The sequence below is a fragment of the Chanodichthys erythropterus genome, chromosome 9 (genome assembly GCF_024489055.1).
Source record: "Chanodichthys erythropterus isolate Z2021 chromosome 9, ASM2448905v1, whole genome shotgun sequence".
NCBI lineage: Eukaryota > Metazoa > Chordata > Actinopteri > Cypriniformes > Xenocyprididae > Chanodichthys > Chanodichthys erythropterus.
Genome location: NC_090229.1, coordinates 32,284,277 through 32,311,710, shown reverse-complemented (window position 1 = coordinate 32,311,710; position 27,434 = coordinate 32,284,277). Strand labels below are relative to the sequence as shown.

General features: G+C 36.9%; 2 protein-coding genes across 4 annotated transcripts in view; both read left to right on the top strand.

Moving 5' to 3' along the window:
* The window catches only part of plch2a (phospholipase C, eta 2a), a 166,653-nt gene extending 161,062 nt beyond the window's left edge, over positions 1-5,591 (top strand). For both annotated transcript variants that reach the window (XM_067395341.1, XM_067395342.1), the window contains one exon: positions 1,985-5,591. In XM_067395341.1, coding sequence (XP_067251442.1) covers positions 1,985-3,594 — 1,610 coding nt within the window. In that variant the 3' untranslated portion in view covers positions 3,595-5,591. The remainder of the gene's footprint in view (positions 1-1,984) is intronic.
* Positions 5,592-16,843: 11,252 nt separating this feature from the next.
* si:ch211-251b21.1 (uncharacterized protein LOC571720 homolog) overlaps positions 16,844-27,434 on the top strand; it is a 33,620-nt gene continuing 23,029 nt past the window's right edge. The window contains exons 1-2 of one of the 2 annotated variants that reach the window (XM_067394019.1): positions 16,844-16,877; positions 17,140-17,220. In XM_067394019.1, coding sequence (XP_067250120.1) covers positions 17,160-17,220 — 61 coding nt within the window. In that variant the 5' untranslated portion in view covers positions 16,844-16,877; positions 17,140-17,159. The remainder of the gene's footprint in view (positions 16,878-17,139; positions 17,221-27,434) is intronic. The other variant, XM_067394020.1, reaches the window with a different exon arrangement.

Here is a 27,434-nt window from a genome sequence, read left to right as displayed (position 1 = left end):
ATCCTTAGCTATAAAAGAGCTATATATAAAAGAGAATATATCTCTCTAAATGTAAGGGGATTTTATATTTTTGAGTTCCAGACCTGGATAAGTCTTGTAAAGTAATACAATTTAATAATAATAACAACTGAAATGTATTCAATGGATATATATATATATATATATATATATATATAAAAGCTGTGGGAACACTACTGGTAAAACTACATGATTTGTTCTATGTGTTTACTTTATTTAATGCAGCTAAGTAACTGTTACAAGACAGAGTCACAAGACTCTTATGTAAGTAGTGAGAACGTGTTCCTGTCCCACGCTCTTGAGCAAACACAAACCAGATGCTTGATTTTTACAAATGGGCCAGGTCTAGAAATCACGGGTTTTCTACATGGGGAATATTGTCTAGCTATGTTCTTGTATATTGATGTGTGAGTGGGGGGATTTATCACATGATTTATGAACAAGAGGATGCAGCTGTATTTTCTAATTCCTAAAGCTATCATACACATCGTAGGTTCTCAGCTCCTCGTGATGTTGGTGTTAACCCTCTTAGTCCTTACAACTATTTAGATCTTTAATCATTAACCTTTCCATGCCCACATTCTTTATTGTGTATCTATAAATCCATATTAGAACAAAGCATACATGTTTTGTCAGCGCATTTTCCTGGTGTACCATCATCTCCTGGTGTTCCTTTTTACTACACTGAGTCATTCTGTTTCATTCTGCACTTCTCCTGTTAAAATGCTTGTTTGTTCCTTCCTTCTTGCATGCTTTCTATCCTTAGTGCAAAACTGAGGGGCTGGCCAATTACCAGGTAAAAAAGATTTTTCAGCTTTTTGCTTAAGCAAGTTTGTCTTTTCTTATTGTTTTAAAATGACTGAACATTTTTTTTTTCATCATGATGTGTGTTATATTCATCATACATTGAATGACACGACTGTGTGATTGTTATTAATGTGTTGTCTTGTTACGCAGCTTCAAATGTATGCCCAAAACATAATCACCATAAATCATACAGTAAACTTAATCACATAACTCACATTGTTTACATTATGGACATGATAATCAAATCATGCAACTTATTGAGGAAAGGTGTGATATTGTTTTCTGAAAAGGATTGGGCTTATTTTTATATTTGCATTTGGGCTCAAATAACTTTTTTCTTTCTTTAAAAAAGTTGAACTTTCATCAATGAGAGAGGACAAGAAAAAGGGACCTTTAATATAAAGCCCCAAAGAATTTCCATTTACTCAAAACTAATGCACTGGTCACTTATATTTTGGTTGAACAGTAGCACAGTGGAAGTAATACAAGAACAGTGGTAATCTGATGTTCCTGAATCACCAACCTTCGTTCTGTATGAAGATGTTTTGTGTGAATTCACTTTTGCATTCACCAAGCAGTCATATACAAAGTATAATTAATATTTTTAATTTATTCATGTACTGTATTGTTTTGTCAGTTTATTTTTACATCATTGTATTATATTTTGTTTTTATTTAAATACAAACATGTTTATATCTAAATATTTGGTTTTGTTGAATTGTGCTTAAAGCTGAAGTGTGTATTTTTGTTAAAATCTCCTTTCGGAGTTTAATATGCAGAGACAACTTTAAACCATTTGTATTGATTTCCCCCAAAAGTGCAAATACCGTGTTTCTGTAGGTCTATCAAAACATTACTCTTACACAGCAACGTTGACTCAACCAATGGCATTTGTCTGACCAATGGCAAACAAAAATTGTTGACATAAGTGGTGCAGAAATTACACACTTCAACTTTATTTTTTCCCCCCTTTTTTTGTTTTGCAGTCAAAAAATTGCATTTCATTCATGAGCAAAAACTGTATGTCATTGGCCTTGTTCGACATTCATGATATATTTAATGCAGTCTCATTGTGTTTTTTCTTATGTCTAACAGCATTTTAATTGTCATAATATCCCTATTTAAATCTAATGTATTTCTGCTTGTTATGTGCTTCCAGAAAATTCTGAAATGCAGAGTCCAACTCCATCTCTGAACACCTCATGTCTGGAATCCATTACGGAGCTATTTCAGCAGAACACTCCTTTGACCTCCACACAAAGTCCTGTGGATACCACACCACATTGTCCCTCCACTACATTGTCTTCACCATCCACAGCAATAACAACATCTTACAATGGGGAAAATCTTAGCCCTGTGAAAAATAATGAGGACATTCTGAAATCATTTGCACAAACTGAGTATATTGGTCCATATAGCATCAGTGGCAAGGATTCTGGGAACAGCCACATCAACTCTTCACTTTCCACAAATTATCTTGACATTGGATGTGATACACCCCCTCTTCCAGACCATGCAGATAGTGAGGTTGTGCAAAAAGCAGTCATTGACCTCAACATTGCTGAAATAAAAAGTGGACAGACTGTAGAGATAGATGCTGTAAAGGCAACAACTGCCAATCAGAGCTCTCAAAGGATTCAGGCATTGAAGGGGGTGTTCGACAGAGACATCGGACGAAGCATGCAAACAGGACTGAGGACCCCTGTCAGACGGACCAAAAGTGAAGGACAAATGAAGGCAGTGAAAAAAGCAGACATCCCATCAGTAGTTCCCGAAGTCTCTATTGACGCCACTTTAAATGACAGGCTCTGGAGCAAACTCGACCCCAGCAGCCATCGAGATAGTGTGTCATCGTCTTCCAGCATTTCATCCAGTGACACTGTGATAGATTTGTCCTTGCCCAACCTTTCCAGGAAGAGCCTTACCTGTCTTAGTGCTGCCCGGGACTACTCGGACAACCAGGTATTGTTGCCCAACAGGACCGGCCAGCCTCGGTCAACCATTGCGGCATGCAGCGTATCACGCGTCAGCAAGAGCAAGTCCAACCCCAACCTTAGGGATGGTGAGATGTGCGAGTCAGAGGACGAGTTACAGCCTAGGCCTCTGGTGACCGAGAAAGTCCCTATCCGGCCCATGCAGAGGCGCCACACGTGGAGCAGGTTGTACATGGAGGGCTTAAAGCAGTCATCTACGCTTGCTGCTGCTTGCTCCAAGAGGTTAACCACCCCCTCAGCAAAAGATATGGACAGCAGCTCAAAATCCAAGAGTCTTGGCGATCTCACTTCAGATGATATTGCCTGTAATTTTGAGAGCAAGTATCGCAGCATTAGTCGCAGTTTCATTGTGAGGCCAAGCCGCCAACAAGGGAAAATTCTAAGAAAACCCCAGAATGACCTAACAGAGCAACTCAAGAGGCTCACTGATGTGGAACCCCTTACAAGCAAAGACTTTGCTCAGTGCAGGGCCGATTCCGAAGTGAGACAGGAAGAAGAGGAGATGCCTCCTTTGCGGAGGAGTTCTTCACGGAGCCAGAGCCGGGTGAGATACATTGCTAACCGTGCCAGGCAGGCCCAAGAGAGGCAGCGGCTACAAAGCCTAATCAGGACATCTGGGAGCCCCATCGAGGAGCGTGGCAATCCTGAAGGAGCTTGTAGTATACCCCACAGTCCTTGTGCAAGCTTGGATCTTCTGAGCCAGCTTCCACCAGGACCGTCCCAACAAAGCCCCCTGAGCCCAGACAATGAGGTCTTCTTTATGCTCAAGCTGTAAAAGGATAAGAGTGTGTTGAGTAAATGGACACATGGTGGCCACCCTCCACCTCTCATTTGTTAAGATACTCTTGTGGATATGTGGAGCAGTCATACATTTCTTATGTGCACTTACTGTAATACACCTTCCATTTTTGGCTTGACGAAAGAAGTTAAAAGCACACTTTTTTTTTTTCTTTTTTTTTTTTTTTTTGTCCATGGTTGACCTACTCCCAACCCTGAATAATGAGCCGTTAAAAGGGGATGAGATGCTAAGCTTTAAACTTTATATTGGATGCAACGGTTTGCTAGTTTGTACAAATTATTTGTAAATGTGCATGCATCTGTTGAAAAAAAGCCAAAGGTGTAAAACCAGAGGATTTTTTATGGTGTATAAAAATATACAAGGTTGCAAATAGAAATTATTACAAAACTGAAACATTCTAAATTTAGTTTATGCCTGTGGCATTTGTGGTACTATACTATTATTTTTTGTTTGTTTGTTGTAAGATGCAGCCTAGTGCAGCAATAGATAAAAAATGTAAGCACTACTGATTCACCACAATGATTCCCTGGATTAAAGGGGTCATGAAATGCAGGTTTCTCTAGGTTAGTTTATGAAGTTTGCCAAGATTTTTCTACCAAAAAAAGATTCAATATTTATAAAAATGATAATTTTCCATCCTCATTTTCAGTTTCTGTGGATATATCTCTCAATTCCAAAGGCCGTTTCCTCTTGCAAAAACAGAAGTAAATGCACACTGCTGTGATTGGCTAACTCCATCGCACCATATCCACACCCTCCTTTACAGCATATCTTGTGTTTTGATACTCGAGATGGCAAGTGCTGTGATTAAAGCAGTATATATGAGAGCCCAAGGAAGAAAAAATCTCCATAAGTTTTAAAATTTTAATATTCTTGTAGACTCATATTACAAAAGACAAGAAATTACATTGTTTCTTGTTTCACTGGTTTAACATTTAACACACCATAAGATTAAAAGTAAATGTACTTGCCGGTGTTGTCTATGAGGACAAAATGCTTGGAAAAGATATTTGGAAAAACTGGCAACATGTTGAGAATAATTCACAAAGCCTTCCTTTGTGAAATGTGAAGCATTTGCTCAGGCACATCATTAAAAATAAACTTCAACCATGCATTTGTAGTGCTTGGATCTTTAGGAAGGCTATGCAAAGTTCTTCGAGGTGCAGTTTTTTTACATCCACTGACAGAACAACGTCTAATTTTGATCTTTATCCAACAGCAGTATTGCGTGAATGGACAGACATGAGTTGTTCAGAACACACCTCCTTGATTATATACGACGATGTTAAAGAAAGTGTTGAATAGAATTGTGACGTCACAATTCTCCCGATTTCAAATCTGAATGTTACAGAAGGGTAGAAAAGAATAACTCATATTTTAAACTGGGATGTTATAGTTTCGAGTTCTAAAAAGTTATTATAGAGTAACCTCTTAGGTGTGTAAATATCAAGAACATTTATTTTCTCCATTTCATGACCCCTTTAAAATGTTTATTAGTCTGCAGCCAAATACAAATGCATTGTGTCTGTTGTTAATGGTATGAGAACAAATTTTGTAACCAAGCATGGAATGTATTTGTCACAATAATTTATTGTCCCTTGAAACTATTTTTAAAATAGTTTTAGCTGTAGGAACATTAATGACTGCTATGTTCTGTTGTTTTAGTTTTTAATTTAGTAAAATTACAACGTACAGTATGTTATTTAGTTAATTTAGTCACTAATGAAGTGTAGCTCTAAAATACAGTAATACATATAAAATTGCATATCTTCACTTTATGTACAGTAGTTTTCCTTTTGAAATTTTATTGTATCTCACTTCTATGGTCTACTGTATTTTTGATTCAAAGGTTTTATGATTTAAAAATGTACAGTCTATTAGAGTCTAAGTGTGAAGTGTTATTCAATGTCATTGTCCTAAGTACACTAATACCTTTTATTACTTTTTTTAAAGAATGCTAAAGGGAAATAAATTTTTACTAGATATGTCCTTTTTTTTTTTTTTTTTTTTTTTTTTTTATACTGCATTCTGGTATCTGAAGTTAACAAACACTACAGTTTCTCTTTTCAAACAGTGAAGATATATCAATTTTCATACACTTGTTCTTAATATCTTTCTATTTGTTAAACAGCTTTAACTTCAAGATTGTTTAGTGAAAAGTCACAAATTTATATGGGTAAAATTCTATGGATGATTGAATATATCAAAGGTAATCATGATATTAAGACCATCCCATCAAATTCAATTTTCAAGTATATTTATATAGTGCTTTATACAATACAGATTTCTTCAAAGCGAACTTCACATGAATCAGTAATTTCAGTTATGATTACAACTATAAAGCAGCTCTACAGAAGACAATATAGTATCATTGTTTACCTTAATTAAATTCAGTTTTTGATTCGATAGTGTCAAGTACAGCTAAACTGATACAGAATATTAATGTTCTTTAAGACAGCTGACAATTAAGTCAAGACACCTTTATTTATATAGCACTTTTTACAATGCAGATTGTGTCAAAGCAGCTAGATAGAAGGACAATTATTTTGGCTGCACAGCAGCTCTAGAAAAAAAATGGTGTCATTTGTCCAACTTACAGTAAATTCAGTATTGATTCATTCCGGCAGGCAGATCAAAAACATTGCTGAATATCAAGTGTCCCCAAATAAGCAAGCCAGAAGTGACAAAAATGGAGGAAAAAACCTTGGGAGAAACCAGGCTCAGTCGGGGATCCAGTTCTCCTCTGGCCAACAACTAACCGTGCATGATTATGATTCAGGCAGCACTGCAGGTCGTAAGTCAGACTGACTGACTATTTTCAAAACTAAATAGATTTTTGAAGATTACAAACAGCTGTAACCCAATATTGTGTTATTGCAAGTGTATGACACCAAGATGCAGAAGATATACTTCCTGCAGACTTAAAGTGACAGTGATGTGACGTGAAGTCAAGTATGGTGTCCCATACTCGGAATTTGTGTTTTCATCCATCCAAGTGCACACACACCCGGAGCAGTTGGCAGCCATTTTGTTTTAGGTGCCTCACTCAAGGGTACCTCAGTTGTGAGTAATGAGAGTGGAAGAGAGCGCTGTTCATTCACTCCCTCACCTAAATTTCCTGCCTGTACTGAGGCCTTAACTGCACCTTTAGTTCCAACCATGCTCAAACACTGTCTGTATGAATTTAATTTATACAGAAATTTGATCTGCTGGATGAGTTTCTTTCTCTGTTTCATAGCACAAATGCAGAAGCTTTCCTACTCCTTGTAAAAACCTTGCTAGTCCATGAAATACTATGGAACGCATGGTGAGACAGAATGTGTGTGTAAAGCTAAGAATATAGAATGGAAATATAAAATCAGTTTCTCTCGAGGGTGCTTGTAAGCACTACAACTTATTATTTCTAGTATGTAATAGAATGCAATATGTGCTTTGGTCTGTTGTCAGACAACTAAATTCATTCAAGTCACTGTACCCACTATGTTTAATTTTGCTGTTAAAAACTGCCAAACATAAACAATTTCTCTAGTCTCGCATAGCCAGACCTTCAGGCTGACGGCAGAAGGTCTGGACTCTATCGCAGCTTTCACTGACCAAGGACTGCCCAAAGGCAGTTTGACTGACATGTAATGCAACAAATCACAGTTTTGTTCAGAGTCATGTTTAGGGGCATGAAAATGTAAAGTCGATGTACCAACAATAACAGACAGGCGGCATGCATCTAATAAATTATTCATTCAAGAACGTTGTGCATATTTACTGTAAACTTCACATACTTTTGAAAATAGTTGATCATGGTAAGCGCTTGTACGTCACAGTTGTAAACATGACAGCTTCTTTTTCCACGATCTGGTTTGGCGTCACAGCATTTGCTTCCAGGCGGACCATTAAAGAATGCGACAAACAAATCTCCTGGACATCCTGTAGATCCTGTAGAATTCAACCAACCAGATGACAACTTCGAAACTCCTGAAGTGTTTCCAGATAAGTGCCATATGCATCAGACCAACGGTCTGTGGATGTGACATCTGAGGCTGAGACTAATACTATAATTTCTCTAAACATTAATCAGCCTCTTTTGAGAAATGAACTTGAACTTCTACTGTAAAATGTAAAAAAGCAGAGTTTTATATACTGACAAAAAGGAAGGGGTAGAGTAAAGTAAAGGATAACTGATTATTATGGATTGATTAATCTATTTCATTATCTACATTATCTACACAGTTTGTTCAAACATTTAAAAAATTCCAGGGAAGGCAAAACAGATAAAAAAGATTAAATAATGCAAGAAACAGAAACAAAAGACATGTTAGCATGCAAAGAGAACAACAACATATTCAAAAGTACAAATAATCATCATGTAGTAATATGCTTAATAAAATGTTTGACATTGTTTTAGAAAAAAAAAAAAAAAGTAAGTCATTAATTTAAAATGTAACACTTTACGTTTCCAATTGTTAACATTAGACCACTAAGATGTACTAACAATGGAAATACTTCTAAAGCATTTATTAATCTTAGTTAATGTTAATTTCACCATTTATTATTAAAATCAAAAGTTGTGTCTGTTAATAGCATTTAAATGGACATGAGCTAACATGAACTAACAATGAACAGATATATTTTGATTAACTAATTAACAGGTCCTCATTGTAATGGTGTCAATGCAGGAAGATCAATAATATTGTGAAATATTAGTACCAAGCAAGCCAGAGGAGACAGTGGCAAGGATATTCCATCAGGTGACAGAATGGAGAAAAAAAATCCTCGGGATTCTCCACTGGCCAACAAACAAACATGATTATGATTCAGGCAGGATTAGGTCAGAAGTCAGATCGGAACATTCAAATTATTTAATTCAGTTCCATCTGGTTAAAGATTTGATTCATTACACTGGTATGGACTATATTAATGAGTAACTATATTCAAAAGTCCAAATCATTATTTTTTCAGTGGTGTTATATGTTTGTTTTAAGCCATCCATCCATTTTTCAGCCATCCATCCATTCTTCCAAGCTCTTATTCTTATAGGGTTGCGGGCAAGGATTTGATTTGGATCATCAGTTTGATATATCAGTGTCAGATTTCAATTTCAATGTGCCGTAAGTTAGTCACACTAACTTAACATTAGCTGAAAATATTTTTTTTCCTACTCCTTAGCAGATTTTCATTTTATCAAGCAAAATTTACATCATGTCCTGAAATATCTGAAGGTAAGGTTTTCCTAATATCAATCATCAGACTTCAATCATCTCTCTCTTTTTATCCATTATGAAAAATAGCAGCCTATATTAATTTAGAAAATATAGCTGCAACATGCCACAGTAGTAATATAATAAGAAATGTCTTAAATGATTGCATAATACTTTAATTTTTAATGGTTATATTTTTTTCTAGTGATAAAATATGCTTAAGAGGTGTTTAATTAATAGAATAAAATTTCATTAAATCCAGATTAAGTAAAACTAAACCCATAAAAAGATCCCATGATGGGAACCCCCTAACCCTCTAGTGCTCATAACGTGGCAATTTATTTTTATTTAGGGATGCATGATATATCGGCCGATATGTTGGCCGATATATCATGCATCCCTAAATTGTCATTAGGGGTTCAAGTATGTAGCGCTGAAATGCTAAACTGCTCATAACTCCTAGAATGTTTGTCTCAGACTCAAGTGCCTTATATCATTGTAATCCTTGGCTCAAGAAGGACAAAACGTTTATCTCCAATTTAATTTCCGCAATGAAAAATTTTCCGCCATCTTGAATTTTGTCCAAAACCTACTTTTGCAAACTAGTAGGTTTTTCGCCTGATCGGAAGCAAACCATTTCAGAAATATTCACTGGAGTCTGAATATCAAAAATTATCAAAAAAAAAGTTGCAATTTTGCTTCACAGTCACTAAGGGGCGCCAAAACGTTCGAAATGGGCAGGGCCACTTTTACTAAAATGGCTATAGCTCTTGAACAGAATGAGATATTTTCTCCACACTCAGTACACGTGTATGGGCTCAACCTTTGGTCACGAAAAACTGTAAAAAAAAAAAAAAAAAAAATTGCACCAATTGGACACTAGGTGGCGCTATAACATGAAAAAAACATGAAAAGGGCTATAACCACCTGACCGTTAGTCCACATGACTTGAAAATTGGTATGCAGTGTCTTGGTCCAAGGTGTCATGTATGTCTATGAGGACATTGGTGTATCTCAAAAAACATGGCCGCCATCGCCCAATGAACTTTGAGCACATATTAGACAAGATTAATGGAGGCCGATCGAACGAAACTTGTTGGGCATGTTCAACTCATGGTCCTAGAGGTCTGTAAGAATTTTTTTTTTAAATTGGCCACTAGTTAATGAGTTAATGAGTTTTACGCCTCTGTAATCACGTGGTGTTTCACAGATCCACACAATATGCATATCAATTGATATATCTCCTCATACTGAACAACTTTGCCTGAAGAACCAATGCTGCCAATCAAATCATTCATTAAATATTCGCAATTATGTGAAAAACCTACTTTTTGCAAACTAGTCCTAGGTTTTTCATCTGATCAGAACAAAACCAGTGCAGTACAATTCTCTGGACTCTCCTGATCAATAATTATCAAAAAACGTTTAATTTTACCCTTTGGATAGCTATAACAGGGTCATTTACAAAATGGGCGTGGCAAAATATACTCAAAAGCCAATAAATCCTAAACAAAAATGCAGAATTTCATGAAATTAAGTGAGAACATGCAGCATATGACTCTTAAGAAGTATGTAAGTGACAAAAATGGAGGAAAGTACTTTTATGGAAATAGGACCATAGGTGGTGCTATAATTGCAAAAAATCTTTAAAAACCATATATTTTTAAAGATTTTTGCTGAAAATGTATATAACTTTGGGTGTGGTTGATTTATTTTAATGCAAGGCACGTCCTTAGACTCCTGAAACCTTGCCAAGTCCAACGATACCAGCCAAGACAGGTTTCGGCTTATGGTTTGTGCAACGTTGTGATTTAGCGCTTAAACTTTTGTGAATATCTTCGATACCGTTAGTCCGATCGAGACTAAACCAGCGTAGGAAACACGGAATCTAAGTTGGTTAACTAAATATCACAGTCCAAATGTCAAAATTGATAGCTAGTGGCAAAAAAATCCAATCAAAGTCGCTCATTAGTCATTTTTTATGCTCTCAAAAATAAAATATATATATATGTGACCCATCACGGAAACCAGGGACACAAGTCAGCAGCAGAACTATTGAGCAAACTGAGAAAGAAGCGGGGTTTTTTTTCTTTCAAAATTGGTGATTTTCGTTTTTTAGTTGAGATCATGAAGAAGCATCTCCGTGTTTTAGATAGCAGTTTTAGCTGCGGAAAAAGAATGACAGGACATGCAAATTATTGGACATTTAGAGGCAAACAGACGCATAGTGCAAACTTCGGAGATGGTTACATCCACAAAGAAAGTGTGCCCGAACAACTTATTTCATTGGAGGCAACAAGATCTTTTCTGTTTCTTATGGGGTGAGTTTCCATAAACATCAAAGTTTGTTGTTTTGTGTTCATTCTAAGAACACGTAGGCTACACGTTATCTCATGTGTCTATTGTTATTAGCTAGCTCAGGACTGTCGTTTTAATTGTAATCGTTATCATCGTATCACTTGCCTAAAACCCCCATTACTATAATGGGCTTTTAGATCGTAATGTTAGCATGTTAATTTGAATGACGCTTCAACTGCTTGAATTGACTGGTGTGAATGACTTAGCTCATGTAAACCTTACTATTCTTGAATTGAATGTGACGCTAATAATTTTAGCCAGTTACTACTTCTTAACAAGGATTTACTAATGTAATACCTTAATTATCAGATTAAATTCTTACATAAGTAAAAGTATAAAGTATCCATAGCCGTAAAATGTGCGTTATAAGTCAAAAGCAAAAGTATTGAAGAGTTTAAATGTACAGGATTTTTTTAATCCTTCGACTCAAACCAGGTCTAACCACTAACTGAGATCTAAACCAGGACTATACTGTTATCACAGAATCCTGTTCATAAAGTTCTAATGTCAAAAAAGATAAATTACTGACATTTACAATGCACATTATCCTTTATTATTAATAGCATGTGGTCCGATTTTTCCCATTGCGTCTGTCGTTGCTATGCAACCATGCAGCTTTACAGGGGGTATGGCTTGTCTAAATGAGATGTAAATGAGCCCTATTGTCACTCCCAGCAGGTGAGAACAGGCGAGAACTGCAAAATCTTTAGGTCATTTTCTGCCCTTTGAGCTTTTTTGAGTGCCTACCTTCAAATGGCCACAACTTCTCCAAATATTATATTTCCATGTGTTACACATCGTTGGAAAGCTTGGAGACTACACTTTCAGAATCCTCAGAAAACTCAAAATGCCCCAGAACCGACTTGTGTCCCTACTTTCCGTGACTGGTCACATATATAAATTGTGTGTGTGTGTGTGTGTGTGTGTGTGTGTGTGTGTGTGTGTGTGTGTGTGTGTGTGTGTGTGTGTGTGTGTCTCTATAACTTCAAAACTAAATGAGATATTTTCACCAAAATTCACCAAAATTAACATGCGTATGTATGGGCACACTCTGAAGAAGAAAAAAAAGTATTGGAGATCAGGCAACAGGTGGCGCTATAACTGTCAAAAAACTTTTACATTTTTCCTTAGTAAATTGCCTGTATTGGCTGTAAATGGTCTTTTCCATCTATGATCCTAGTGCTTACATGCCTGCTAAACAAAATATAATTACTTTTTATGTACTTAAAGGCCTTAAATGCTTGAACCCCAATAAATGCTGCTTGTAATTAGGCTGATATATTAAAGCCAATACATAATGGATTATTTCCTTCAGCTGAGACACTTCAAATGCGTGCTGTTCACCATGATGGTTTTGAATCGCTTGATATGATTGGAATCACTTCGAAAAGGAAGATACAGTTAAGTGCAGCACAAATCTGTCATATAGGCTACATAAAATTATAATGAGAACACAACTGTAAAAGAATGTTGTGAATTCTTTGTGCTCCCGTTTCAGCGCATTGTTGCAGAAAAAGCCATCTTTACTCGTGCTAAATGTAGGCTCAAAGATGCACTAGTCCACCTGAGTAACACCTGAGAGACATGCCAGTGAAAATAAGCAACAATTGATTTGTAAGATGAGAAATCATGTTTCTAAAATTTTTTAAAATTAAAAAAAATACTGCACCCCTCAAAATTGCAATAAATCAAGGTCGACACAAAAGCCTCTTAAATGTCTACAAACTCTCAAGTCTCAGTTAAGCTCAAATGCACAAAAAGGTAAATCCGTCTCCATTCTCTGGGACAGCGGAGGAGTGCAACGGATTTATTTTGCAGTTCCAGCTTGTATGGAGATGCAGGCTCATCAGTTGTCTATCGAATGCTCAAAAATTGTATGTGTCATTTACCTGCTGAAAGGTCGACCTCTACAGTGGGCTCATATGATCTAGGATCAGGGTGGGTCACTGACAGATTCCTTTGATAATTTTATACAGCACTTTAAAGCAGTGTCCAGTCATCCTGTAAGTGATTCTTCCATCGCCGAACAAGGGTGATGAGCAATCATGGATTATGCTCTCCAGTTTCGCACGTTAGTGGCTGCTAGCCATGAGCCCGCCCTGATTTCCATCTACCGCCATGGATTGTAACCTCGCCTGCATCTCCAGTTAACCCCCTACGATGACACCATTGGATTGGAATGATTTTCCCTCCACTGACCCCCTGCCATAGCAGTCAGAGCCTTCCAGAACCAAGCCCTTACACTCCTTTCGTCAGAGGAATGTAAGAAAATAATTAATTTCCAAAGGGTCCGAAAATGCTAAGTTGGAACGACAAAGCCTCTGCCGCATTTTCCAAACTAAAAATTAGCTTTCACCTCTGCTCCCATCGTCGTGGAGGTGGATGCATCTACTACGGGTGTTGGTACTGTATTGTCCAGGTGGCAGGGGATGCCAGAAAAGCTTCATCCATGAACCTTCTTCTCCTTTAAACCAACAGGTGGAGCGGAACTATAACATTGGTAACTGTGAGCTCCTGGCAGTTAAGCTGGCACTTGATGAGTGGCAACACTGGTTGGAAGTATCTATTCCAAGATATAACTGATCACCAGAACCTAGACTACCTTCAATCCGCGAAAAGGCTTAATCCACGGCAAGCACGCTGGGCTTTGTTTTTTACTCGGTTTCAGTTCACCATCTCATATCGTCTTGGCTCCAAGAATATAAAGGCTGATGCCTTATCCCGCCTTCAGGCTCCAGAGCAACAGGCCAGTACTCTAGAACCCATCCTACCTCCATTTGTTCATCGCTCCTATCCAGTGGGACATTGATGCACAAGATCGCTCAAGCCATGGAAACCGAACCCGTTCCGTCTGACTGCCATCGAGGAAAACAATTTGTACCATCTGCCCTTCGAGCCACCCTCCTCGAAGCTGTGAATTCCTCACTTGGCACTGGTCACCCCAGTATCCAACAAATCCTCTTGCTCCTTCAAGTGAAGCACTGATTGTCCCAAATGCCTCAGGAAGTGTGCTGCTTCATACAAGGCTGCCCCGAATGTGCCATCTCCAAGTCGCCCCGCCATTTACCATCTGGCAAACTTCTCCCGCTGCCCATTCCTGATCAACCGTGGCCCTGCCATTTACCATCTGGCAAACTTCTCTCACTGCCTGTTCCTGATCAACCATGGTCCCACTTGAAAGTCGACTTCATGACAGACTTACCCGAATCTGAAGGCAACACTTGCATACTGGTGGTGGTTGACTTTTTCCAAAGCATGCAAACTGATACCCCTGAGAGGATTACCATCTGCATTGGAAATGGCTGAGAGACTCTTTCAGGAGGTATTCCGAAACTATGGACTTCCGGAGGACATTGTATCAGATAGAGGTCCTCAATTTGTCTTACAGGTATGTAGGAACTTTATGAAGTTACTTGGTGTAACAGTTAGTCTGTCCTCAGGGTATCATCCACAGTTGAACTGGCAGCCGGAGAGAAAGATATAGGAGATTGGTCGCTTCCTGAGGATGTTCTGCCATTCAAACCAAAACAGCTGGAGTCATTTTTTTTCCATGGGCCAATTATGCACAGAACTTGCTTCAAGAGGCAGCCACGGGGATGACTCCATTTAAGTGCATACTTGGCTATCAACCTCCCCTGTTTCCCTGGTCAAGGGAACCATCACATGTTACATCTGTGGACCACTGGCTCAAGGATAGCGAGAGGGTTTGGAATGCAGCTCACATCCAACTTTGCAGGGCAGTTCGGCGCCAGAAGAGCCAGAGAACAACCTGGGCAGAAGGTCTGGCTCTCCAACAGGGATATCCGGCTCTGGCTACCCTGCAAAAAGTCAAAATTACATGCGTCCTTTCCCCATAATCAAACAAATAAATCCCATAACTTAGCAATTATAACTACTCCAATGACTAGAAGTTTCATCACAGTTTTCATGTATCCCTCTTAAGACCGTACAGCCCATCTCAATCTGCTTCCTCCACAGAGTTGGGTGCCTTGGATGGTCCCCCACTGCCGCTCTTCCTTGATGATAGGCCAGCATATATCATCAATGAGATCCTTTATTCCCATCGCCATGGAGAAAGACTAACAACAGGCTCTACTTTTCAGCACAATGGTAACCGGAAAAACTCAGACTTACCAGAAAACCTTTTAAATTCCAAATAATACAATATTAAACACTAGCAGATCTCCCCCTATATTAATATTGAGCAAAACACATGAAATAACACACAAAATTGTAACATTTACTCTACTTTAACAGTCAGAGAAGCAAAGCATGCTGGGAACTGCTTTGAACATGCTGTATATTCACATTTATATGGGAACATTTATGTGGAATATATGTACACAATAAAGTATAATATATATATATACATATATATATATACATATATACCTTATGATTACATGTAATGCTATTTTTGTCTTCATTTCTAAATATTTGATAAGTGTAATATAAAGCCATACATGGTCAAATCATATATTGCAATATTTTGAAAGTTTATAAGCACTAATTTCCCATTCATGGAAATGTATTATGTAATAGGCTAGATCACATTATATTTTGCAGTATTTACCCAAATATTTTTGTTCCGTAAGGGATTGTCTTTAAAGCTGACATCTAGATAAAGAAAAGACATTGCCCTCTGTGCAGTAATTCTGGCGCTTTCAAAGAAGACACACTTTTATTTGCCTTCACCCTCTCTAACCTCTTTAGCCTTGCACAGAGGATTCCCGCTGAGAAAAAATGTCACAGAATAAAGCCTTGCCCCACACTAGATGTCCAATTACTTCTCAGACCAAAACCTAGTTAAATGTTCTTCTGTTAATTAATTTTTTTTTTCACTTTCATGGTGCCAGTTTTTTTTTTTCTGGAAATGGTTATTGTCAAAAACCAAGATGTTTCAAGGATTAGCCCCCCTTTCTTAACCCTTGATGTGTTCATACACCATGACCTATTCATCATCACTTATGACTGATGTGTTGGATAAAAGCTCAGGCATGCTGAGGGCCATGGTTACCAAGACTATGGCTGGTGAAAAGGACCAAAGACGAATCCTTCTGTGCCGCTAAAAATGCCTTGGGATTTACATGAATCTTTGAGTGACAGAGATTGTAGGCTGTTGTCTCTCTAACAAAAGTTCACTTCATTAGGATTCGAGGAGCAAAGCCGCTCACTTTGGATGCATATTTATCACGGTGGTTTAGATTCACTTCAGTTTTCAAGTTGCCTCATAGAGCCATTTTAGTTTGTCTGTAGTAGAGCCATGCTGCAGAGGTTGAAAAAAAAACAACACTATGTACCATGCCAGAGTTCTATGGGGTTGTAAATAAGGACTAGGCTATTTTATAGAGGTAAAAAGAAGTCAGACAAAAAAAAAAATAAAAAAATCCAGCTATCCATTGACTTTTCTTTAAACAGCTGCACAGCATCATTTATGCATGCCCTGTGTACTGCACGGCTCTCAGATCCCTTGTTTACGGGGTCACATGCATCTTATTCTTTGTCCAAATTTCAATCCCCCCATCTAGCTTGCCTATAAATCCTTGTGGATTTGTTCTGGTTAGACACAACTCCCCCTTTCCCTCCATTCAAGAACGGCCCCTGTTCTCTTATTGGTTGCTTTCACATTTTTGGGTGTATGTGTAAGCTTTATATAGTGTGTTGCCTCATGGACTGAGCAATAATAAGGGGGTGACTACAGTTTATACGGTAAGCTTGCCATGTTTTTGCTCATTTCTAGCTGCTTAGTAAATAAAACTATTTTCTTTAAGCATTTTGATCTCGGTTTTGCATGTACTGTACTTTTAAATATTTGGCTAGAAACATTTAATATTTAAAATACTTTTACAAGTGTACAATGACATCTTTAAAGAAATCAGCTGACTTTCAAATAAAAATTTTATTGCATATCTCTAACAGATTCTTGAATAAATCATGTTTTGATAATTGAGCACTATGCATATCATTCCAGTGCAGGTTACTGGCAGTAAAATGACTCCATTAGGACTCATCTTGGTCTCATCAGCACTACTGGCTGGGGTCTGGGCTGCAGGTAATGTCATTACATAATGTAATGTCAGTAAGACTGTTATTACATGAATGCATAGCTGTAAAAATAATACTTTTTGCCGAACCTTATGAATGAACCTTGTCAAGTTCATACATTACATTGTTTGTATGCATTTGTCCATTCCTGAGATTTTGCTAAAAATGGAAATTTAACTCTTCATACATGTAGTCATGAAACCATAAGTAGTCCATTATCTTGTTCATCAAATTATTATATGCATGACCATCTCGACCATAACCATCTTCTTTTTTTTTTTTTTCTCCTGGCTCAGTGAGTGTATGTTTTTAGCATAAACTTTTTTTTTTCAAAAACAAAATTAATCATAGAAATAGTAACCTAATACAATAAATATTACTTTGGACAAATCAGTTTAATATGAAGCAGATCAAATCATGCTGGTCACTGTGTTAGATTTACATGATCATCTATGTCTTTCAATTCAACCGAGTTAAAGGGTTCACCCAAAAAATAAAATTCTGTCATTAATTACTCACCCTCATGTCATTCCAAACCTGTAAGACCTTCGTTCATCTTCGGAACACAAATTAATATATTTTTTGATGAAATCTGAGAGCTCTCTGACCCCTCCATAGACAGCGATTTAATTACCACTTTCAAGGTCCAGGAAAGGTAGTAAAGACATCATTAAAATAGTCCATGCGAATACAGTGGTTCGACCTTAATTTTAGGAAGCAAAGAGAATACTTTTTGTGCGCAAAAAAACTAAGAAAAATCATGACTTTATTCAACAATTTCTTCTCTTCCCTGATATTCACCTACTCTGTTGACGTTGTACATACAGTGCAGCACTTCCAGGTTCTACGTCAGGACGCCGATGCATATGCATGCGTTCATGCTGCACAGAACCTGGAAGAGCTGCACTATGTTGTAGCAAATTAGCTCAAAGGGGAAATATAAATAATTATTCATAACTGATATGATTAATTATGAATATTTGGATCAGTTAATCAGATTAACTTGAAGTAGCTACATTAACATTACAACATTACATGAAGCTATGGAAGTTATTTACCATGAAAACAACCACCTGATTTCAAAACCTCGTTAAGAGGATTTTACTGCTTATCCTAAACCTCTGTTTAGTTTAAATATTTGATACTTGCATGGCCTCTGCAGTGGAAGCAGTCTGTTGTTTTGAACAGGGTCTTGTTGATTTCCGTGAAACGATTGGTGTTGATGTTGCAATCTCCTGGATCAGAGAAGCCACAGAGAGCAACCAGGAGAAGGAAGTCATTCAGAGGAGGAAGTGAGGGAGGTCACAGTGAAGTTGTCCTTTAACTCTGTGTGGAGGTCCCACCTCCATGGGTCAGTGAGCCAATGGTCATTTGAGCTTTCGAAGGGAAATTTTAAGATCCTTTTTCCATCTAGAAGGGCATTTGCATGTGTGGTTTGATTGGGTGTTCAAGAGAAGAACTTTCAAGATTCGTTTAATACTAATGTGTCACAGAAGTAGCAGCATGTAACATAAATTAACAAATAGGAAATGAAAGTTGGAGTCCATAGATACCAAACATGTGACCCATGAGATCTTAGTTAACTATAGTATGCTAATTCTAAAACATTATTCCAAAAGAGCTTCAATTAATACATAGACAAAGAATATCTATATCCATATGATAGGAAGATCATAAGATGGTTATACATACAGAATATATAGGATTAAAATGGTTTATTTGTCCTTTTCAATGAGAATTAAGTGAGAGTCATAATTCCTTTGAATTCTTATCAGTAAACCTTATCAGTCCTCATGTGTCCTGTAACCAGAGACCTGGTGTCAGCTGGTTTTGGGGAGTTACTTTGTTGGGAGACTGGGTTTTCTGTATTATTCATTAAATATAATGAATAATTGTTTGTCTGATTGGTCCAGACGCTACAATGTCTACAACATAAACAGCATAGGAGAATGACAGAGAAGAGAAGAAATCATTGAATAAAGTCATTTTTGTTTTGTTTTTACGCACAAAAAAATATTCTTGTTGCTTCATAAAATTAAGGTTGAACCACTGTAGTGACATGGACTATTTTAACATTGCCTTTACAACCTTTCTGGGCCTTACAAGTGGTAATTAAATTGCTGTCTATGGAGGGGTCAGAGAGCTCTCAGATTTCATCAAAAATAGCTTAATTTGAACAAAATGAGGGTGAGTAATTAATGACAGAATTTTCATTTTTGGGTGAACTAACCCTTTAAGGTTTGACTGATTAGCATAGCCTCATTAGCCCCTGCTGGTAAAAGTTGTAACTATACCCTCTGGCTGCTTAAAGCATATTTCTCCATTGACGACTATTCAAAATTAGTTGTACATCCTGATAAATTAACATTTTTGCAAACAATATTTCATCATATTATAGTATGTTTTACTACAGTTTGATTCATTTTAGGCAGGGCACTCTGTACTCCGTTGTACCACAAAATGTCAAAAAAAAAAAAAAAATCTCAAAGTTTTGGCATCTGAAAAGGTTAGAGTTAGGGTGGGGTAGGGTTGGTTTATGGTGTTTTGCATCACAGCAAATTCACAGTATACATGCAAAAATTTTTATTATTTAATTAGTTATTGCAAGAAGAACAAACAGTTATGTAACACAACCCTTACTTGGACTGGACTAGTTAAGTCAAGAGGGTATATACTAAAGCTATAAGCCCTGGTTTACAGTGAATTTATAACAGTTAAGGGGCTAAAACCCCCTTAGCAGTTATAAATTTACTGTAAACCACAGCTTCACTGGGCTTATTGCTTTTATAAAATGGTTACCACACAACAAAAATGTTAAAGCCAAAAAATATGTATCAATGAGTGCATTTACATGCATGTTCTTAAGCCGATTATGCTTAATAAGCCGACAACAAACGTGGTTGTGTAAATGAGGTAACCCGTTTTCTTTTATCGAAGGTCATAAACGGCTTAAGCATAAACTGGTCGGAACAGGTAGTTTTTTGCGTTTTACCCCCATTTTACCTGGCAAGTAAACGCATTAACCTGCTTTCTGTCGACTTATTGAAGTGTGCATGTGTGATACGTGACAGAAACGCATCCTTAGTGCAGATTTAAATGCATCCAGACAGAGCGAGTGATTTGCTGGAAAGGAAGAATAAAATATCACAAACGTAGACTCTTTCAAGACCCAGAAAATTGTAAAAATGTGTTCTCATCTCTCGTGCAGCAGAAGTAGAATGGTTCAGTCAAAATGCTGCATCTGCAACTGCATGAGAGAATAATATATGAGCTGTAAGTTTCCCGCTGACATGTTGCAAGCTTTATTTAACATCACAACTGACATAACATATGAAATACTTGGAGTCAGATGCAAATTATTATTTTTTGACGTCACTACAGGGAAATAATAATAATAATTATTATTTTTAAAGTTAATTTTTATTAATTACTTTATTAATAAAGTCATGTAAACGCGGTTTACTTGCATTATCAGCTTACTGGTGTACATGTAAATGTGCTCAATGCAATTTTCATGAAGTAAAATCATTAAAAGCCTTCCTTCCGCTGACCATAAACAGCAACATTTATTATGCCATTAGATGGTGACAAAGATTATCTTTATGAGCGAGTCACTCAGTTGCAAAGACTTTTATATTGAAACTTGTTGTGAACACGGAACAAGACGCAAATGACCAATGCTTTGACTACCACTGTCAGTGTCAGCTGGGCACAGGAAAACCCATTAAATGTTAAAAGGACAAGATCGCAGCAGATATTCAAATGGATTTTTTATTATAAACATAGGACTGACCCGAAGGAAAATGCTAAATCTGAAAGCAGGTAATACACTTGGTCACTTGATATCTCTAATACTCTTCTACATAATGCAGTAAGCTTCAATGAACAAAATCAACTGAGAACAATCACGTTTACCTTGCTAAGACAGACTCAGCAACATACACACTCAATTGTATGTTTACAGGAATTTTAAAATGACTTTGAACGTGGCTCAAACAATCAGAATTAATCACACCCATAAGACCTTCGTTAATCTACGGAAGGCAAATTAGGCAAATTAGGCCTGCATATAGGCCTCCTATCTCTCAAGATCCATATAAGTAATAAAAAATAGTTAAATCAGTTCATGTGAGTTCAGTGGTTCAATATTAATATTATAAAGCCACAAGAATATTTTTGGTGGGCCAAAAAAAAAAAAAAAAAAAAGACTTACAGTATATAGTGATGGCCGATTTCAAAATACTGCTTCAGGAAGCTTCGGAGCATTATGAATCAGCGTGTCGAATCAGCGGTTCGGAGCACCAAAGTCATATGATTTCAGCAGTTTGGCGGTTTGACACGCAATCCGAATCATGATTCGAAACAGAAGAATCATAACACTCCAAAGCTTCCTGAAGCAGTGTTTTGAAATCGGCCATCACGTTTGGGATATGTTTTAAAGAGCTTTTTTTTTTTTTTTGAGTATGGCCCTTATCACATAATAAGTGCAGAATTTCTTGTATGGGCACTTCTCCCTGATAAGCGTGACACATCACCCCGAGAGGGAGAGCAAGAGCACGCCCATCAAAGCAATTCGTTCAGGTTACGGAAGCCGAGAGATTTTTCAACAATGTTACCAAAGGAGTGTGTTTTTGGTTGTGAGGGAAAGATAACCTTTTTCAGCTTCCCAAAGAACCCAGCGTTAAGAGAACAGTGGATGAAGTTTGTTTTTCTGGGGCAGCAATGGAGTTGTGGATGTATGTTTGTTTGTTCCCGGAATTTCGGTGATGAATGCTTTGTAAACAAGTCCCAGTTCGACGCTGGATTTGCAGATCGTGGGCGGCGAATAAAACTGCATCAAAAGTCTGTGTTTTGTTGGCAATTGGTGCGCAAGTGCATATAATGTAAACCACAAAAACATTTTTGTTCCCTTTTTACTTATAATGATGTCGCAGCTTGAAGTGAGATGTACACAAAAGCTGCACGCGCTCGTAACTCTTTAGCTCTGCCCACGGCAGGCACGCCCCCTGGAGCTCTGCTTTTTTCTGAAAGACTCTGTATCTATCTTTTATAAATATGATAAAACGAAAGACTTTTCGGAGATATGAAGGATGCAATACTACTCTAAAGGTACTCGAGATTAACATGACATAGGATTTGTTCACACTGTCACAAATACTCACGTGCCGTCAATCTGACATATTCTTTTTAGAGAGAGGGGTTCTAATCTTTTTTCCATCACACTGCAAAGAAAACTATCCAATAACCCTCAAAGGTCCACTTTCCTGCAGAGTTTAGCTCCAACCCTGAAGATCTTGATTAGCTTGTTCAGGTGTGTTTGATTAAGGTTGGAGCTAAACTCTGTGGATCTTGAGTTGAGAACCCCAATAAAACTATCCAACCAATAGGACTGTGCTTTTGGTCACATGCTGCTGCTGTTACATAAAACCACGACTTGGTGGTGCTCACGAATGAGAGTTTTGCTCAGCCACAGTGAATAGCAAAGGAAGAATTCAGAACTGGCGATCATGTCCAAAATGTCCTTGCTGTAGTGGAGTTTGCACTAAACAGGTTTGGGAAATAAAAAGTACGCGTCCACTACGTATTGGATTTAATCCAGCACATCATCGCGCTACAGACTGCAGCGAGGACAGTCTCATCTTGTCTTTGTACTGTTGCATTTGATGTTATTTGATAATCATCTTACCGAATACAAAAATCTGAATAGCTGTTTAAACATGTAAATACTGTTTAACTTCCTTTTTCTTCATGACAAATAGTAAATAATTAGTATTAGTAAATAGTAAAATTATGTAACACTTTGTATCCAGGGTGTTTCTGCTTTTTTTAATGCACCATCTACTGCCAGAGAGTGAATCTGCATTTTCATTCAGCCCATCTGGCATTTTTTATGCATCGGTTTGATCGCAGGTGAATATCAGGATGAATTTCCTTGCTTAACATTTGTGCTGGTGTAATCAGGCCTTTAGACAGGAATATACTACTTGCAAAAAAGTAATTGCTGTTAATACCTGTGGCTTTGATGTTATAAACTGTTAAAAACTGTTTTGTTTTGTTTTTTTCTGAAATGCTAATTATAGCAGCCCACACCATCTTGTATTAACAAAATAACCATGAAAAAAAGGATAATTCTTATTATTTTATGGAAAGTTGCAGTGTTTCTTTCTTACTGTCCACTCAATTCCCAATTTTACATTTTTTTTTTCTTGTTCACAAAGCCATTTCATATGGATACATTTCACAATAGGGAAGAAAAGATGGTCGGGCCTCCGTTTGCCAAAAACATTGCAAGCCTAATAAGTAGATTGTAGAGATCAATGGTACAAATTTTTATTTATTTATTTATTTTATTTTTTTTTTGTAATATGTTACAATAAAATCTGGTAGTTCTTTTATTAATGAATGCATTGTAGTTCGGTCATATTCACTGTTTTCCAGTATACACTAAGGCATAAATAATGTAGGCCTATATGGTTGCATTGCTTGAAATTTTGCTATTTTTATGTACACTGTTGTTATTTTTGTTTTGTTCTTCTACTAAAAAAGCTTTTGACTCTTGTGTTTTATGTACCTTTTATATAAGTGTTGAGGTCTGCATATGATGGCTGAAATCATTTCATGAGTGTTCATGTGATGTTGTCATTACAACACGGATATTAGGGGGCTGAGGTGAATAGGGTTTACTAGCGGCTATAACCAGACAGTCCATGGACGTGCCGTCTGAGGTTGAGACAAAGCAGGATGTAGATAGAGCCAATATTAGTCTGACACGGCATGTTTCAGTCTAAGACATGGCACTGTGCTGGCACTGTCTCATGACATCCCGCCAGGCATGGAGCAGCCGGCATTTAAACCAGAGAACACTACTGCTATTCACTATAATGAGTGTGATTAATCAATTAGCCACCGCTAACCAAGCAGTCACTAATGTGGGGCAGCCCATGACATGACTTCAGTTTTGATGGCATGTACGTTTTTCATGGTTTGAATGGGAGGATGAGAGGTGTCAGTGATATGCTGTGACACTGATGGAGGCCTGCTGTGTATTGCACGAATAAATTTAAACATCGCATTCTCACCAAAAACTGGCAGGACTTAATCAAGGCTGCTCAAGCAGTTTAACTCTAACTTTACCTAGAAAGTGTATCTGGTTACAATGAGATACAGTTTCTTCTTAAAATCAAGAATTTTGTCTATGACAATCATTTTAAAAGTAATAGTTCACTCAAAAAAAAAATACTATTATACTAATACTATTAGTTATTAGAATGTTACAACCATCATGTCGTTCCAAACCTATGACATTTTTTCTTCTGTACTGTAGATCCCAAAAGAAAAAAAAAATCTGAGGTTTTCCATATTCTTATTCATGCAGTTACAGTGAACAGGCACAAAATATTTCAAGCTTAAAGGGGCACAAAAGTAATTCAAATTTAATTGAAATAATCTATGTCTCGTGCGCTATATTTCAAGACTTCTGAAGTCATTTCATACCTTTGTGTGAGAAACACGAAATTTAAGTCATTATCGACTGAAAATCTGCTTGTCCAGTGGACTGCTAACAACCTGGATCACTGAGTCTGTGAATTGGTGAATGAACAACTTGAACTTGAGAATAATGAAGAAATCATTCAGAAACATTTTGTTAACCAGATCAAATGATTTTTTGAAAAGACTATTTTGAAAGAATATTTTGTTCACGAGTTGGACTTGCACTTTTTTTGGACTACTTTTTATGAATACTGTTAACACTTTACAATAAGGTTCATTAGTTAAGGTTAGTTAATGCATTAACTAATATTACCTAACAGCAATACATTAGTTGCAGTACTTATACTTATATCTTTGTTAATGTTAGTTAATAAAAATACAACTGCTCTTTGTTAGCTCAGGTTCATCAACTAATGTTAACAGATAGAACTTTTGATTTTAATCATGTATTAGTAAATGTTGAGATTTACATTAATCTTATTGTAAAGTGTTACCTGAATATGTCATCCTGCTTTTACATTGATTTGCATCTTCAGAATCTATTTATTTATATGAAGACAGTCTAGAAATATCCTTCTTGTTCCACGAACGAAACAAAGTCATACAGGCTTGAAATGAAATTAAATAACTGAATGTTAATTGTTTTGGGCAAACTATTCTGAACACAGAATGGCAATTTGCAGCATGTTATAGAGTGCAAATAGAAATTGATATTTAATGATGATAATGTAGTATTCTTTCTTGAAACTGATTATCCTTTTTTTAACATCGATATTTGCAAAATCAGTGTGACTTCAACTTATTTTTATTTTTTTTAATTAAGTTTAATAGCCAAAGGATCCTACTCACTACCCATAATCTGAAAAGAGATCCACCAATAAGAGAAGTAGCTGTTACCATGGTAATGGAAAAATGGAAAGCAAAAAGGCAAGTGTTCACTCATTTCCATGAAAGGTTGCGAATGATGCGATTGAGTACACTGTTAAACAGCTTAAAAATTTGTACACATGATTATTATTGTTATTATTATCAATGTGAGAACAATTCATTTAAATAATTGAAGACATCTTAATTTAGGAATTCATGGTCAGTTAAAAAAGACCACTAAAAATATAGCAATCCATGTATGATTTCTAAAAATTACACTTTGATTCATGATTATAGACTCATACACATTCATGCATCTATCAGCATGTCTGCCGGTTGATGCAGACTGGTCTGCATTAAAAACAGGGTCAAAACAATAAAGGGAGCAACTTCCAAGTGGACTCAGATGCTGCAGCCAGTTGAGTGGGGGACTTTCCCATCATTTTGTGAGCGCTTTCTTTAGAGAGTTACTGGAACTTTCTCAAACTCCCACCACATCCGTTCCACTGCAGGAGGCCATGATCACTCAAAAAAACAAGCTTTTGTTTATGTCTAACTATCTCCTTTTAAGTCTCATTCGGTCAAAGTAAGATTAGTGACAGTGAGGCAACCATTTCACCATAGTGCTGTAGCACAAGTGGGACATTGTTTACATCTGCTATTTTGGAATATTAGTGGTTGTTTGAAGAAGAGTGCAAAGTACATCTCAGCGTGACAGAAAGCTTCATTAGCAACCAGGAATGCTGTCCAAATGTTCTGCCCTTGTCAAACTGAGACAATCAGTGTTTTTTCCTGGTGCTCTTTCTAGTCACTGATTCGAAAATTGGATTAGCTTGCAAAAAAAACCAAAAAAAAAAAACCTGAAATCAAACAGCCAATATAGAGACAAAATGAATAATCATACTGTGTAATAAAAATGTAGAATAATTAGTGGAATTTATTTCAAGCATCATTTTAACTGCTGCTCATACTTAAGGCTGGAATAAACTACATGACTTGAAATCTGAACATAATAATATGTGGCAATTTAAGTGGACTTACATGGACTTGTTTTTCTCTTTGTCTCATATTTCTATATGACATAATGTGAGCTTATATTCTTATTGGTCAATCATTACACCACCCCCTTGACAGTGTATAATAGACATATAATGTGCAGAGAATACAGCTGGGAAAGTTCTGTGAACAGAGACTAGTGTCCATGTTCATGGCCCCTTGTTCCCATGGGCCCATGCATTCTTGAGTGGAAGGGGGGGACTGGAATATAGTTAACCATAGTGCTGAACAGATTGTCTGAGAAATAGAGTTATAATCCAACAACAACATTCGGAGACAATAAATACTGCATTAAGGCAATTCTAAGAGAGAGTTCTATGAGTGTGTTATGTGTACTTTAAGTCTGTCAATCAACATAAAATCAGAAAAGTAAAGCTGCCTTTCCACCATGGGCCTAGCTTGCGGGGGGTAGGCTCTATATGTAGGCAATGTATATTCATTACCCAAAGAAAAATGTTGTGGCTTTGTATCTTTGTGTGTTTGCATCATGTGGTACATTGAGTGAATTGGTAATGCTGAGTAATGCAAAATTCTTTTAAAATGGCAGATAACAATGCTGGTATTAGTGTAAACCTGTTTCTTCTGGTGATAATATTTGTATTTATCAACTTATGGACATGTGTGACTGTCCATACACGCTGCATGTCCTTGTGTAGTGGTTTTGCATTGCTGCCATGTCCACTTATTATAACTGTTTTTGGGATTGTTGTTTGGATGAGCTTGGCTCATACAGCGATCAAGTTTATGGAGTTAAAGTGGACAGGTTGCAATATTTCTGCCTTTTTTTTAGCAAAAGGCATTTACATT